Source organism: Macaca thibetana, chromosome 2 (genome assembly GCF_024542745.1).
Source record: "Macaca thibetana thibetana isolate TM-01 chromosome 2, ASM2454274v1, whole genome shotgun sequence".
In the NCBI taxonomy this organism is placed as follows: domain Eukaryota; kingdom Metazoa; phylum Chordata; class Mammalia; order Primates; family Cercopithecidae; genus Macaca; species Macaca thibetana.
The window spans coordinates 41,031,511-41,044,185 of record NC_065579.1 but is presented as its reverse complement, the minus strand read 5'-3'; the positions used below and the strand labels follow the sequence as shown (position 1 = coordinate 41,044,185).

Here is a 12,675-nt window from a genome sequence, read left to right as displayed (position 1 = left end):
TTGCATTTTGGGGCCATTATTAAGTTAAATAAGGGTTGTTACTTGAACATAAGCACTGTGATACCCAACAGTTGATCTGATAACCAAGATGGCTACTAAGTGACTAATTGGTAGGTAGTGTATACAGTTACAGCATGGATAAGTTGGACAAAGGGATGAATCACATCCTAGGTAGGATGGAGTGGGACAGTATGAGATTTCATCACACTACTCAGAGTAGTGCGCATTAAAAAATAATAATAAATTTTAAAACTTATTTCTGGAATTTCCCATTTAGTATTTTTGGTCCCTGGTTTACCTTGTGTAACTAAAACCATGGAAAGTGAAACTACGGATCAGCATGTACTACGGTACTGTTTTCAAAGGCATGAGGAGGGAGGAGAAAGATTATTACAAGCTGTCTTCTAGATATTTGGAGAAGGACAAGTGTTTGCTACTAGGTGGATACACTTATACATAGTTGTATTTCTGGGTAAAGAGACTCTCCTTTCCCCCAGCATTCTAGCAGCCACCTGGAATAATGGTCTCTTGGATCTCCATGCCCTCTTGACTGGCCCAGGCATCGCCGTTGTCTGTTCTTTGCTGTTAGTAGAATACAAAGAGAGAGGGACCAAACGTCTAGCTGTTCCTGCTACAGTACCCAAACCAGTGGCCCTTCCCACGCTTCCTGCTCCCTTTATCTATAGTCTGTAAGCTTGGAGCACCTTGGATGGAAGTCGCTTCCATCCTTTGAAATCATCCTATTTCTCTCTTGTGCTGTCTTTTGTGGGTGTTGGGGGCTGGTTAGAACTTTCTTCTTCCATCTGATCTCTTCTGTCTTCAGAGATTCCTTCAGATTTGCTATTTATTGAGAGGGCCTTCTTGTTTTCCAGTGACAATATGATTTAAAATTTTTTAAACTCTGGTCGGGCTCAGTGGCTCATGCCTGTAATCCCAACACTTTGGGAGGCGGAGACGGGCAGATCACGAGGTCGGGAGATGGAGACCATCCTGGTTAACATGGGGAAACCCCGTCTCTACTAAAAACACAAAAAATTAGCCGGGCATGGTGGCGGGCTCCTGTAGTCCCAGCTACTCGGGAGGCTGAGGCAGAAGAATGGTGTAAACCCGGGAGGCGGAGATTGCAGTGAGCCAAGATCGCACCACTGCACTCCAGCCTGGGTGACAGAGAGAGACTCCGTCACAAAAAAAAATTTTTTTTAACTCTATATAGGCATATATATATATGTTTATAAATATACATACATATATGTGTGCACACATACATATAAGTGAACTGATATAAGGCTGTTGGGAGGGTGACTGGATCATTTACTTAGTTTATCATCTTGGTCCAGTGTCTAGGAAATAATTTTGCATTATCTTGATTTTTTTCTCCCTTTTAGATTACAGGAGCTTATTAGTCCTAAGAAGGCTGAGGACACAGAGAAAAAAGATGAGCCCAGCAAATATAATCAGCAACAGGCCCTAATTGACCAGAGATACTTTCAGGTATTGAATTGATTTTTCATGACAAAAAGACTGATGTTCGTCATAAATCTTGGTTATCAGTTGCAGTGTAATAAATTATCAGTTGGTAAGGAATACTTGCACCTCATATTTATGTGTACTTATTCTGTTTTGTCTTTCTGTGATATAACTAACGGTTTGACTAAAAACATTGTAGACTTCATCTTACTACTTAAAGGAGACTCTGGGCCTAGTTCAAAGCAGGTTAGTAAAGAGCTTTAAGATTTTTTAAAGATTTTATAATCCTTTTCCTTCCTTCCCCCTGTAAGCCATTTTCCCTCTTCTTGTTTCTTTTGTTGCTATTATTATTATATAAGTAAATCTGTTTTCTTAGGGTCCTTGTATGGCTTTGTTTTTGTGTAGAGACCTTAGTTCATCTGAAATTAATTTTCTATATGGTGTGATATAGGGAATCTCACCTTCCTAGTTTTACAGATCATTTATTGAATAGCTGAGCAGTTAAACCTGGTAGTTTAGTGACTGAACTGGACTTTCACTCATATTTTATTGGGTACACATAAGATTTTTAAATTTTAGATTATTCATTTTTTTAAAAATTAAGATATTTTATTTTTTCTAGGCTGCTATTTCTAATTTCTCTTAAAAAGTCAGAAGATCTGGCAACAAATTCCTGCATGGTTATTATCACAGCAGAATTAGGCCTTTCCCTTGTCAGATATGAGCATGTGTTCTGTAGTTAGCCAGTTGCTATTCATCCTTACTTCACTCATTTATACTCATACCTGGATTCTCTGGGTGTCTGTGTTTGCAGTGTCTAATACGCTACTTTTTTCTCTACTTTATTGAAATAACATTTTATCATAGATCATATTCCTTTATATGCACAGATTTGTTTTTAGATTCTCTAGTCTGTTGCATTTCTCAACTGTTTCCATATATTAATTTCTATAGTTATAAGTTTTAATAGCCCTTGAGGCAAGTATCCTGTCATTTAAAAAAAAAATTTTATTGGCTATATTTTTAGCACATTTATTCTTCTGGATGAACAGTTTTCAAATTAAAAACTAAATCCCATTGAGATGAACTAAAACTGAATTGACTTTATGGATTAATATTTGGAGAAATGACACCTTAACCTTTTTGAATCATCACATTCAGAGAAATATGTACTTTCATCAGGGTCATCTTTTATAGTCTCCAATAAAGTGTTGTGTATTTTTAAATTTAACTCTTGCATATTTCTTGTTAGGAAATACCTTGCTATTTCCTAGGTATTTTATAACTTTTATTGCTATTGTAAATGGGAACCAAGCACCTTTCTGAAAACTGTTTTGTTTTAGACTTTCTTGTACCAGTATGTAACTGGATTTCATTTTGTTTCTGAGACTCAATTTGAGAGACTTTGTCCTTTAAAGGGGGAATTCAGGCCGGGTATGGTGGCTCACGCCTGTAATCTTAACACTTTGGGTGACCGAGGCAGGAGGATTGCTAGAGGCCAGGAGTCTGAGATCAGCCTGAGCAATATAGTGAGACCACATCTCTAGAAAAAAAAATTAATTAGTTGGGCATGGTGGCGTGCACCCGTAGTCCTAGCACTTGAGAGGCTGACATGGGAGGATCACTTGAGCCCAGGAATTCAACGCTGCAGTGAGCTCTGTTCGTACCACTGCACTCCATCTTAGGCCACAGAGTGAGACTCTGTCAAATAAATAAATAAAACATATATACATACATCAATCTGAAGTGAAATATTGAATTACACTAATTTGGACTTAAAAAGCTTCTAAATAAACATCTGAAGTAATATAATAAACATATTAAGTCATATTACCAGGAGGCCTATTAGTTATATCTTGAAGTATGACCAGGGACGAAGATTCAGGAGCAAAATGCTATCTTTATATTGTGAAACTTTTTATTAAATAGGCTGAACTTGATGGTGGTAATAGGAAATGGCTTTATTCTTCTCTCTTTAAACATGCTTTTTGGGGTCTCCCTTTTTATCCTTGGATGATATCTAAGGTAGAACTCATCACTTATGGGGAGAGGGTTATAGTCAAATAGTATACTATCTTAATATATTAAGATATTTAAAATTCAATCCAGGCATCAATGATATTATTTTTGGAGACAGGGTCTTGCTCTGTTGCCCAGTCTGGAATGCATTATCATAGCTCACTGCAGCCCTGAATTCCTGGGCTCAAGTGATCTTCCTGCCTCAACCTGGGATTACAGGCATGAGCCACCATACTCAGCCTGGGGATTACTGTTAATTTCCTTAAATAGTCTGATAACGGTCTTGTGGGTTTGTAGGAGAATATACCTACTTTTAAAAGATGCACGCTTTATTATTTCAGGGTGCAGAGTTTCTTCAAATGGTTCACCTAAAAATATAGATAGCAAATATGGCACAATACTAACAATTGTTGAACCTAGGTAGTGATTATATGGGTGTTTGTATTAGTTAATTTTGTTTCAACTTTACTGTGGCATAGGATGCCCAATATTTGGTTAAACATTATTCTGGATGTGTGTCTGGGAAGATGCTTCTGGATGAGATTGACATCTGAATCAGTAGACTTAGTGAAGCAAACTGCCTTTCCTAATGGGGTGGGCCTCATCCAATCATTTGAAGGCCTGAGTAGAACAAAAGGCTGAATAAGAGGGAACTCCTCCCCGCTGACTGCTTTCAAGATGGGACACTTTTTTTTTCCTGCCTTCAGACTCAAACTGAAACATTAGCACTTGCAGGGGTCTCAGTCTGCCTGTGTTTGGACTGCAAATATCCATTAGCTTTTCTGGGTCTTCACTTACTCACTGCAAATCTTGAGACTTGTCAGTCTTCATAATTGCATGAACCAATTCCTTGTGATAATTCTTTGTATATTTAATGAAATGCATGTATATAATATAGACATAAAGCACTCCTTTAAAATATATAACTTTGTAGGCATAGGATAAGTATTTTGACTAAATACACTATGTTTTTTTTAAAGGTGCTGTGTAGCATCAATTCAATTATTCACAATCCAAGAGCTCCAGTAATAATTTATAAACAGAGCAAAGGGGGAGCCCAAAATTTTAATAAAGATCTTATTCAAGATTGTGGATTTGAGCATCTTGTTCCTATAATAGAAATGTGGGCAGATCAACTGACATCCTTAAAGGTAAGGGGTTGACTATTCTTTATATGCTTTGAACATCTATTGGACTCTATGTGCTTTATTTATAGGACTTAATTTAGGGCTAGAAATTAAATAGGGTTTAATTTTTTTGTTTGTTAACTGTAAAGCTAAAAAAACTTATCTAAAACTGAAATCTTCCTACTTACATATCTATTTTACGTACTGTTTTGATGTTGTCATTACTGTAAGCTTTACTTCCTCTAAGGCTCTACCAAACAAGAAATTTTTGGGTTAATTTCCTTATTGAAAATCTATAGTGGATCCACTTTGTACTTCTAGGCTTTTCCCTGTTCTACCTTCATCTGCCTCCTTTTGGTATGTCCATGCTACGATTTTCCTGGCCCTTATTCCTCTTCAGATGTAATGTCTTATCCTTCATTTCGTTATAATTGGGGATATTTTCTCTCTCTTCACACTTTATTTTCTGTCTCTCAGAACTGAGCTTGTCTCCATTTCTGCTTATTCTCTAGAACAGATAGTAAGCTAGCAGCCAACCCTACCCTTCCCTATCCTATCTATTCATGGAAGACTACATTTTATTTACTTTATAGAGTTATTGTGTATTGCATGGTTTCAGGTTTTTTCAGTTTTAACTAGTTTGCTGAAAGGTAAATAGTTGAAATCAGTAGTATTTAACTTCTTTGCCCTTTAAACTTTAGATTTCTTAGTAACTAATATAATACATAGCATACGCCTGTTAATGAAAATGTGATTCAATAATAGTGTTTGCAACAGAAGTCTTATTACATGAAGTACAAGTGATGCAGAAGATATCTGTTAAGAATGTATAAGCTCCCTGAAGACAGTGTTTTTATTTGTTCTGATATGTCCCCAAGATCCTCCTGATGAACAAGTGCTCAATTAATATTTGTTAAAGGAATGAAGCAGAATAATATATCCCAAGACAACAAAATTGGGAGTGGTGATGTTAATTTTTTTAAAATTTCTACTTGCCTTTTTATATAGGGCTCAGACAGAGCTACATAATACACAAACATTTTGATTGAGTGACAGTGCTGGATTAATATACTTACTTTATAGGCCGGAGTTCCTCCAGTCTGTATCTCAGAAGAGTGTAAAATAATTAGTAATCATGTAAATCATGGTATTTCCTCAATCATTGCCTGTCAGAGGGTTCTCCCAGTAGGAGGGAACAGTGCTGACTCCACCTTTCTCCTTCTCAGAAGGGAAGGACTAGAAAAAGCCCTAACCTTCCTAGAAGAAAAGACTAGAAGAGGAAGAAGACAAAGGGAAGAATCACATTAATGGATAGTTATTGATCATTTATCATGCTAAGCCATTATGGGATGAACACAAGATTCACACTAATTAGAGAGACAAAATATACTTAAAAATATGAAACATTTATCATGCTAAGCCATTATGGGATGAACACAAGATTCACACTAATTAGAGAGACAAAATATACTTAAAAATATGAAACAAAATGTAATCATTTATGATATCATTAAAAGAAATGAGTGACATAAAAATAGATTACCTGTGATGAAGTTCTGAGTGAATGATGCAGATAACTTGTGCTCTAGAGTCTGGAGGAGAAAGAGAACACTCTGATTATAGCCCCCAAGAAAGGCTTTGCCGTGGTGGTGAGTTCTTGCTATTGTATAGTTTTCTGAGTAGGAGGAGGCAAGGAATTCACTTTATAATTAGAATATTCTGAGGACACCCAAGAGGAAATTATTAAGAATTAGTTACTTCTGCCGTTGGAGTAACTCATGGGTTTTGAGCAGTGCTTCAGATATTAATACTACAGTTTCAGGGTCCGAATTAAGAAACTGCATGAGATTCTCTGAGGCCTCATATTAAAGGTTATTTGATATGTAACAACCTCTAAGTTTGGGACAACCATCTTCCCTTATTAGTTTTTTCGCTCAGTTTAATTTGGCTTTAAAGAGTAGGATAGGTTTGAGGAATGAGTGGATAAGCAAAATGTGGTGTATACATATATTGCAATATTATTCAGCCATTAAAAGAAAAGAAATTCTGACCCATGCAACATGGGTGAACATTAGGAGGACATTATGCTAAGTGAAATAAGTCACAAGAAGATTCCACTTATATAATTCCACTTATATGAGATACTTAGTGAAAATCATAGAGACAAAGTAGAGTGGTGATTGCTAGAGGGAGGAGGGAAATGGGAAGTTATTGTTTAATGGGTATAAAGTTTCAGTGTTACAAGATGAAAAGAGTTATGGAGATGGATGGTGGTGTTGGTTGCACAACATTATGAACATATTTAATAACACTGAACTTACATTTAAAAATGGTTAAGATGGTAAATTTTATGTGTATTTTACTAGTTTTAAAAATTGGAAGAAAAGAAGGCTGGGAAAGACATGGAGCCAGCCGCCTCCATCCTTGTGTCTTTTCCCTCCTGCCTTTCCAAGAAAGGTGAACTACAGATGTTGTAGCTTTCCCCAACCCAGTACACTCTTGAATACTTTCGCTTTCCTATTCTCTAGTGCTTCAGAGGCCAGACATACACGGTAGGCTGGCCCATGGTAGTACTTCTACATCTCCACAACTGGGCAATGTAAAGAACCTAGGAGACTCTTATATTTTTCAGAGCTTACTTGATAGACTGTGCTACAACCATCCTGTCACTGCTTAGGAGACCAGAACATCTTTTCTTCTTAGCTTTGTAATACTCTTTTATTCTGAAGCAAAAATGTATTAGATTGGGTGTGCTTTTTACCATAGATTACTTTATAAATGTGCCTTGTTGCTGGAGCATTGGTTAATAAAGATATCATTATGCTGTTATTTGCTGACTTTTTTTTTTTTTTCAAATTCTAGTGGCACTGATGGTAAAACATTCATTTAACATGAAATTTATTGCTATGAATTACTATAATAGTAACTGCCTTCCTACCAGTTGAAAGGTTAAAGATACCAATATGTGAAGTCTGAGCCTTAAGTGGAGAATGCCAAGTGAAGTACTAAAATAAGTTAGAAAAAGAAGGAACTTCTTGTACTTCTTTCTGTTCTCTAGAGCTATGCTATCTAGTATGGTAGCCTCTAGCTGCATGTGGTTATTGATCACTTGAAAGGTGGCTAGTCCTGATTGAGATGCGTTATAAGTGTAAAATATACACTGGATTTAAAAGACTTTGTATGGAAAAAATTAAAATATTGCTTTTATATTGAAATGATAATATTTTGGATATATTGGGTTAAATAAAATATACTATTACAGTTAATATCACATGTTTCTTTTCACTTTCCATACTGTGGCCCTAGACAACTTAAAATTCCTGTGGCTCACATTACATTTCTTTTGAACAGCATTGTTCTGAAGGACCAAGCACTGTGCCATACACATATGGATTGAGTATCCCTTATCCACAATGCTTGGGCCTAGAAGTGTTTTAAGAATTTTTTCAGATTTTGGAGTATTTGCAGAATATATGCCATTTGAGCATCCCTGATCCAAAAATCTGAAATTCAAAACGCTCGAATGAGCATTTCTTTTGAGTGTCATGTTGTTGCTCAAAGTTTCAGATTTTAGAGCATTTCAGATTTTTAGATTAGGGATTCTCAACCTGTAGTAGATGTTCAGTAAATATTTGTCAGTTGATCAGTTTAGAGCTCTAAACTTTCAGTAGCCTTGCCCATTGTGCACAGTTTAAAATCAATTAGGGCACCACAACTAGGCCAAGAAAACTGAGTATTATAATGTAGAATAAATTTGGGGAACCTTTCACATTGAAAACTTGCCTGGAGATACATGTTATAACATGGATAAATCTCAAAAACATTATGCTAAGTGAGAGAAGCCATTCATCAAAGACTACTTATTGTATAATTCCATTTATGCAAAATGCCCAGAATAGGCAAATCCTTAGAAATATAATGTAGTTTAGAGATCAACCCTAGGAACTGCAGGGAAGGGAAAATGGGGAAGGAGGGACTGTGACTGGGTCTGAGATTTCTTTTTGGAGTAATGGATATGTTCTGAAATTAGATAGTGCTGATGTTTGTACATGTGTGAAAATATTAAAACTACTGAATTATATACTTAATGAGGGTAAATTTTATGGTATATGAATTACATCTCAATAAAGCTGTTATATAACATACTCAAAACCAAAATACAAAGGCAAGTTTATTCTTTGTGTATCAATAATTCAAAATAATGAAATAATATGGAACAATAATAAATAACATAAAATTACTTAGAGCACCCAGATTCAGAATAATCAGTGTATAATGTTTTCTGTAAAGCCTGTGTTTACCTGGAGAAACCTAATTTTAACTGACTTGTTCTAAATCGGTAATAGTGTTTTTATTAAACAATACTGATGGTTATATATATATAATTTAACCTGTGTAATTTTTTATTAATTTTATAAAACATATATAAAACTTATAATTTTGTTATGTTCTATTATGTTACTATTGAAATTATTTAAATCAATAATACCATATAGTTTCTTTTGTTATAAAGGATTTGTATAAGTCCTTGAAAACACTATCTGCAGAACTGGTACCTTGGCATAATTTGAAGAAGCAGGATGAAAATGAAGGTATCAAAGTTGAAGATTTGCTGTTTATAGTAGATACTATGTTGGAAGAAGTTGAAAATAAGGAAAAGGTAATACTTACATAAATGGTCACATTCTAATGTTCTCTTATCTCAAAAATTGATAATTTGATGTGGATATTAATATTTGTTCTACTAGAGTTCTGTTTGTCTTTTAAAAGTTTTTATTTGGGATTATTTTAAGATATGAACTCTTTATTTTTTACCTCTCTTTTGGACAGGACAGCAATATGCCAAACTTTCAAACTTTGCAAGCTATTGTCTCTCACTTCCAAAAGTTATTTGATGTGCCTTCTTTAAATGGAGTCTATCCCCGAATGAATGAAGTTTATACTAGGCTTGGAGAAATGAACAATGCTGTGAGAAACCTCCAAGAACTCTTAGAATTAGGTGATGATCTAGTTTGTCATTTTTGGCTCCCATTTAAGAATTTTTAGTAAATTAACAAAAAGTAGATAATTTTTTTTTTTTTTTTTTGATACGGGGTTTCACTCTTTTTGCCCAGGCTGGAGTGCAATGGCATAATCTCGGCTCACCGCAACCTCCGCCTCCCGGGTTCAAGCGATTCTCCTGCCTCAGCCTCCCGAGTAGCTAGGATTACAGGCACGCGCCACCATGCCTGGCTAATTTTGTATTTTTAGTAGAGACGGGGTTTCTCCGTGTTGGTCAGGCTGGTCTTGAACTCCCGACCTCAGGTGATCCACCCATCTCAGCCTCGCAAAGTGCTGGGATTACAGGCGTGAGCCACCGCACCTGGCCGATAAAAAAATTTTTAAGTGAAAAAAATTGAGGATAACTGAAGCATAAAATGTTTGATGTATGTAATTTTGAAAATTCTCTGTTAAAATATCCTTTTATTTCTCTTTTGCAGATAGTTCATCTTCATTGTGTGTGCTGGTAAGCACTGTTGGAAAACTCTGTAGGCTGATTAATGAAGATGTGAATGAGCAGATTATGCAGGTATTAGGACCTGAAGACCTCCAGAGGTATTTGTTTTAAAAGTTTACAAAGTATCATCCAGAATGGCCGGGCGTGGTGGCACACGCCTGTAGTCCCAGCGACTTGGGAGGCTGATGTGGGAGGATCACTTGAGCCCAGGAGTTTAAGTCCAGTCTGAGCAATGCAGTGAGACCCTGTCTCTAAACAATAAAAATAAAAATAAATATTATCCAGAATTCATGGAGGGGTGAAATTAAAGACTTTTAAAACTTATTTACCTTCCCTGTTTGGAATAGCATCTTTTCTGTGTGTATGTGACTATAGGCACACACCACCATGCCCAGCTAATTTGTGTGTGTGTGTGTGTGCACGTGTGTGTGTGTGTGTGTGTGTGTGTGTGTATAGAGAGAGAGAGACAAGGTTGCACCATGTTGCCCAGACCAGTCTCAAACTCCTGGGCTCAAGTGATCCACCTGCCTTGGCCTCCCAAAGTGCTGGGATTACAGGTGTGAGCTACCGTGCCCAGCCTTGGAATAGCATCTTTTAAGTAACTTGACAATCTAAGATAATCTCAAACCCTTAGGGATGGAGGAAATGCCAAGTATTTTCAAGATAAAAATAGATTGTAAAGCCTATAAAGAAGGTCAGGAACTCTTCAGCATAAGCCTGTTCTCAGGGAATATTATATATGGAGAAATTCCAACTTTGTTAGCAACATCATGTAAGTTCTGATCGTATCAATAAGTCCTATTTTTAGGACACTACCATAGACCACTGAATAATCATTAATAGCATATTTATTTGATTAGAAGATAAATGCTAAGGATTTTTCTAAAAGACTAGGCATCTCTAACATAAACCTGGTATTTTTAGAAAATTATCAAAACATTGTAGCTATAGTTAAAGCAACTTTCCCCACACCTGACCCCCAGTTTTATATTACAGCATATGTGAAGGGAAACATACAATGTATACCACATAAACCACATTTTGCAAGTTTTCCTAGAAGAACCCTTACATAATCTGACAGTTGGTGCTTTTAAAAGGAACATATATCTTATTACTGGCCTATTTCCTCCGTCCCACAGTGTTACTGACTACTGAATTTTTTTTTTTTTTTTTTTTTTTTTTTGAGACAGAGTCTCACTCTATTGCCCAGGCTGGAGTGCAGTGGCTCAGTCTCAGCTCACTGCAACCTCTGCCTCCCAGGTTCAAGCAATTCTCATGCCTCACCCTCCCAAGTGGCTGGGGTTACAGGCATGCGCCACCACGCCCAGCTAATTTTTGTATTTTAGTAGACATGGGGTTTCACCATGTTGGCCAGGCTGGTCTTGAACTCCTGACCTCAAGTGATCCTCCTGCTTTGGCCTCCAAAGTGTTGGGATTGCAGGCATGAGCCACCATGCCCGGCCTGATATTTTTCCTTAATGTTTAATAGGATACTGGGTATAAAAGCCAATTATTTTTAGAAAATGCTGTAAAAGCATGGTCTCTCTAAGAAGCCTTGAGCTTAATGGAAAGTTTGCCATGTTAAGAATGTTATATATTGGCCGGGTGCAGTGGCTCACGCCTGTAATCCCAGCACTTTGGGAGGCCAAGGTGGGCAGATCACAGGTCAGGAGATCGAAACCATCCTGGCTAAACACGGTGAAACCCTGTCTCTACTAAAAATACAAAAATTAGCCGGGCATGGTAGCGGGCACCTATAATCCCAGCTACTTGGGAGGCTGAGGCAGGAGAATGGCGTGAACCCAGGAGGTGGAGCTTGCAGTGAGCCGAGATCACACCACTGCACTCCAGCCTGGGCGACACAGTGAGACTCCGTCTCAAAAAAAAAAAAAAAAAAAAAAGTTATATATGAATTTAACAAATTTTACATTGATATTTAAATGCTTTTTAAAGAAAAGCCATATTAGATTAACAAAAAGCTCAGAAAGGAAGGACTGTAGTAAATGATCATTGAGTTTATATTTAAATTAGCAGCATAGTTTTCTATTTTGAAAATGTTCTGTTTGCAATCAGATGCAAGAACTCTAAGTTAGAAATTAGGTTTAAATTGTGCATTTTTTAAACAGCATTATCTACAAATTGGAAGAACACGAGGAATTTTTCCCAGCATTTCAGGCATTTACTAATGATCTACTTGAAATCTTAGGTAAGATTTCTGGCGGTGATGGTTAAATTTTGAGTCTTAAAATGTCAGTGCATTTAAGAAAAGGGTGTTCCTTAGTCACTGGATTAGTATTTTTATCTAGTGGTTGGAAGCCATTAACAGTTCTGGAAACACATTCCTTACAAGCAGTTAGAGTTTGTTGGGATTAGTCCATAGAACAGAAACACAGACCCTTAACAGTGATAGGAACTGCCTTTGTTGGAGGACCTTATCATGAGAGATGGCATCACTCTGGCCATGCCTAGTTTAACCCTGGCTCTGTCATTGTCTAATGAGAAATATTCATTGGATTTATGATCTTAGAAGATCCTTCCTTCCTCTTTTTTTTTTCTTAAGATACC

The 12,675-nt window shown here is 36.6% G+C and overlaps 2 protein-coding genes across 10 annotated transcripts in view; one reads left to right on the top strand and one right to left on the bottom strand.

Moving 5' to 3' along the window:
* Positions 1-12,675, bottom strand: part of FAIM (Fas apoptotic inhibitory molecule) — a 296,369-nt gene that overhangs the window by 130,765 nt on the left and 152,929 nt on the right. The gene's annotated exons all lie outside the window — the stretch shown is intronic.
* The window catches only part of CEP70 (centrosomal protein 70), a 107,355-nt gene that overhangs the window by 91,344 nt on the left and 3,336 nt on the right, over positions 1-12,675 (top strand). For 8 of the 9 annotated variants that reach the window (XM_050779706.1, XM_050779707.1, XM_050779705.1 and 5 more), the window contains 6 exons: positions 1,386-1,491; positions 4,467-4,637; positions 9,127-9,273; positions 9,444-9,612; positions 10,094-10,208; positions 12,237-12,316. In XM_050779706.1, the coding sequence (XP_050635663.1) occupies positions 1,386-1,491; positions 4,467-4,637; positions 9,127-9,273; positions 9,444-9,612; positions 10,094-10,208; positions 12,237-12,316 (788 nt within the window). The remainder of the gene's footprint in view (positions 1-1,385; positions 1,492-4,466; positions 4,638-9,126; positions 9,274-9,443; positions 9,613-10,093; positions 10,209-12,236; positions 12,317-12,675) is intronic. The other variant, XM_050779708.1, reaches the window with a different exon arrangement.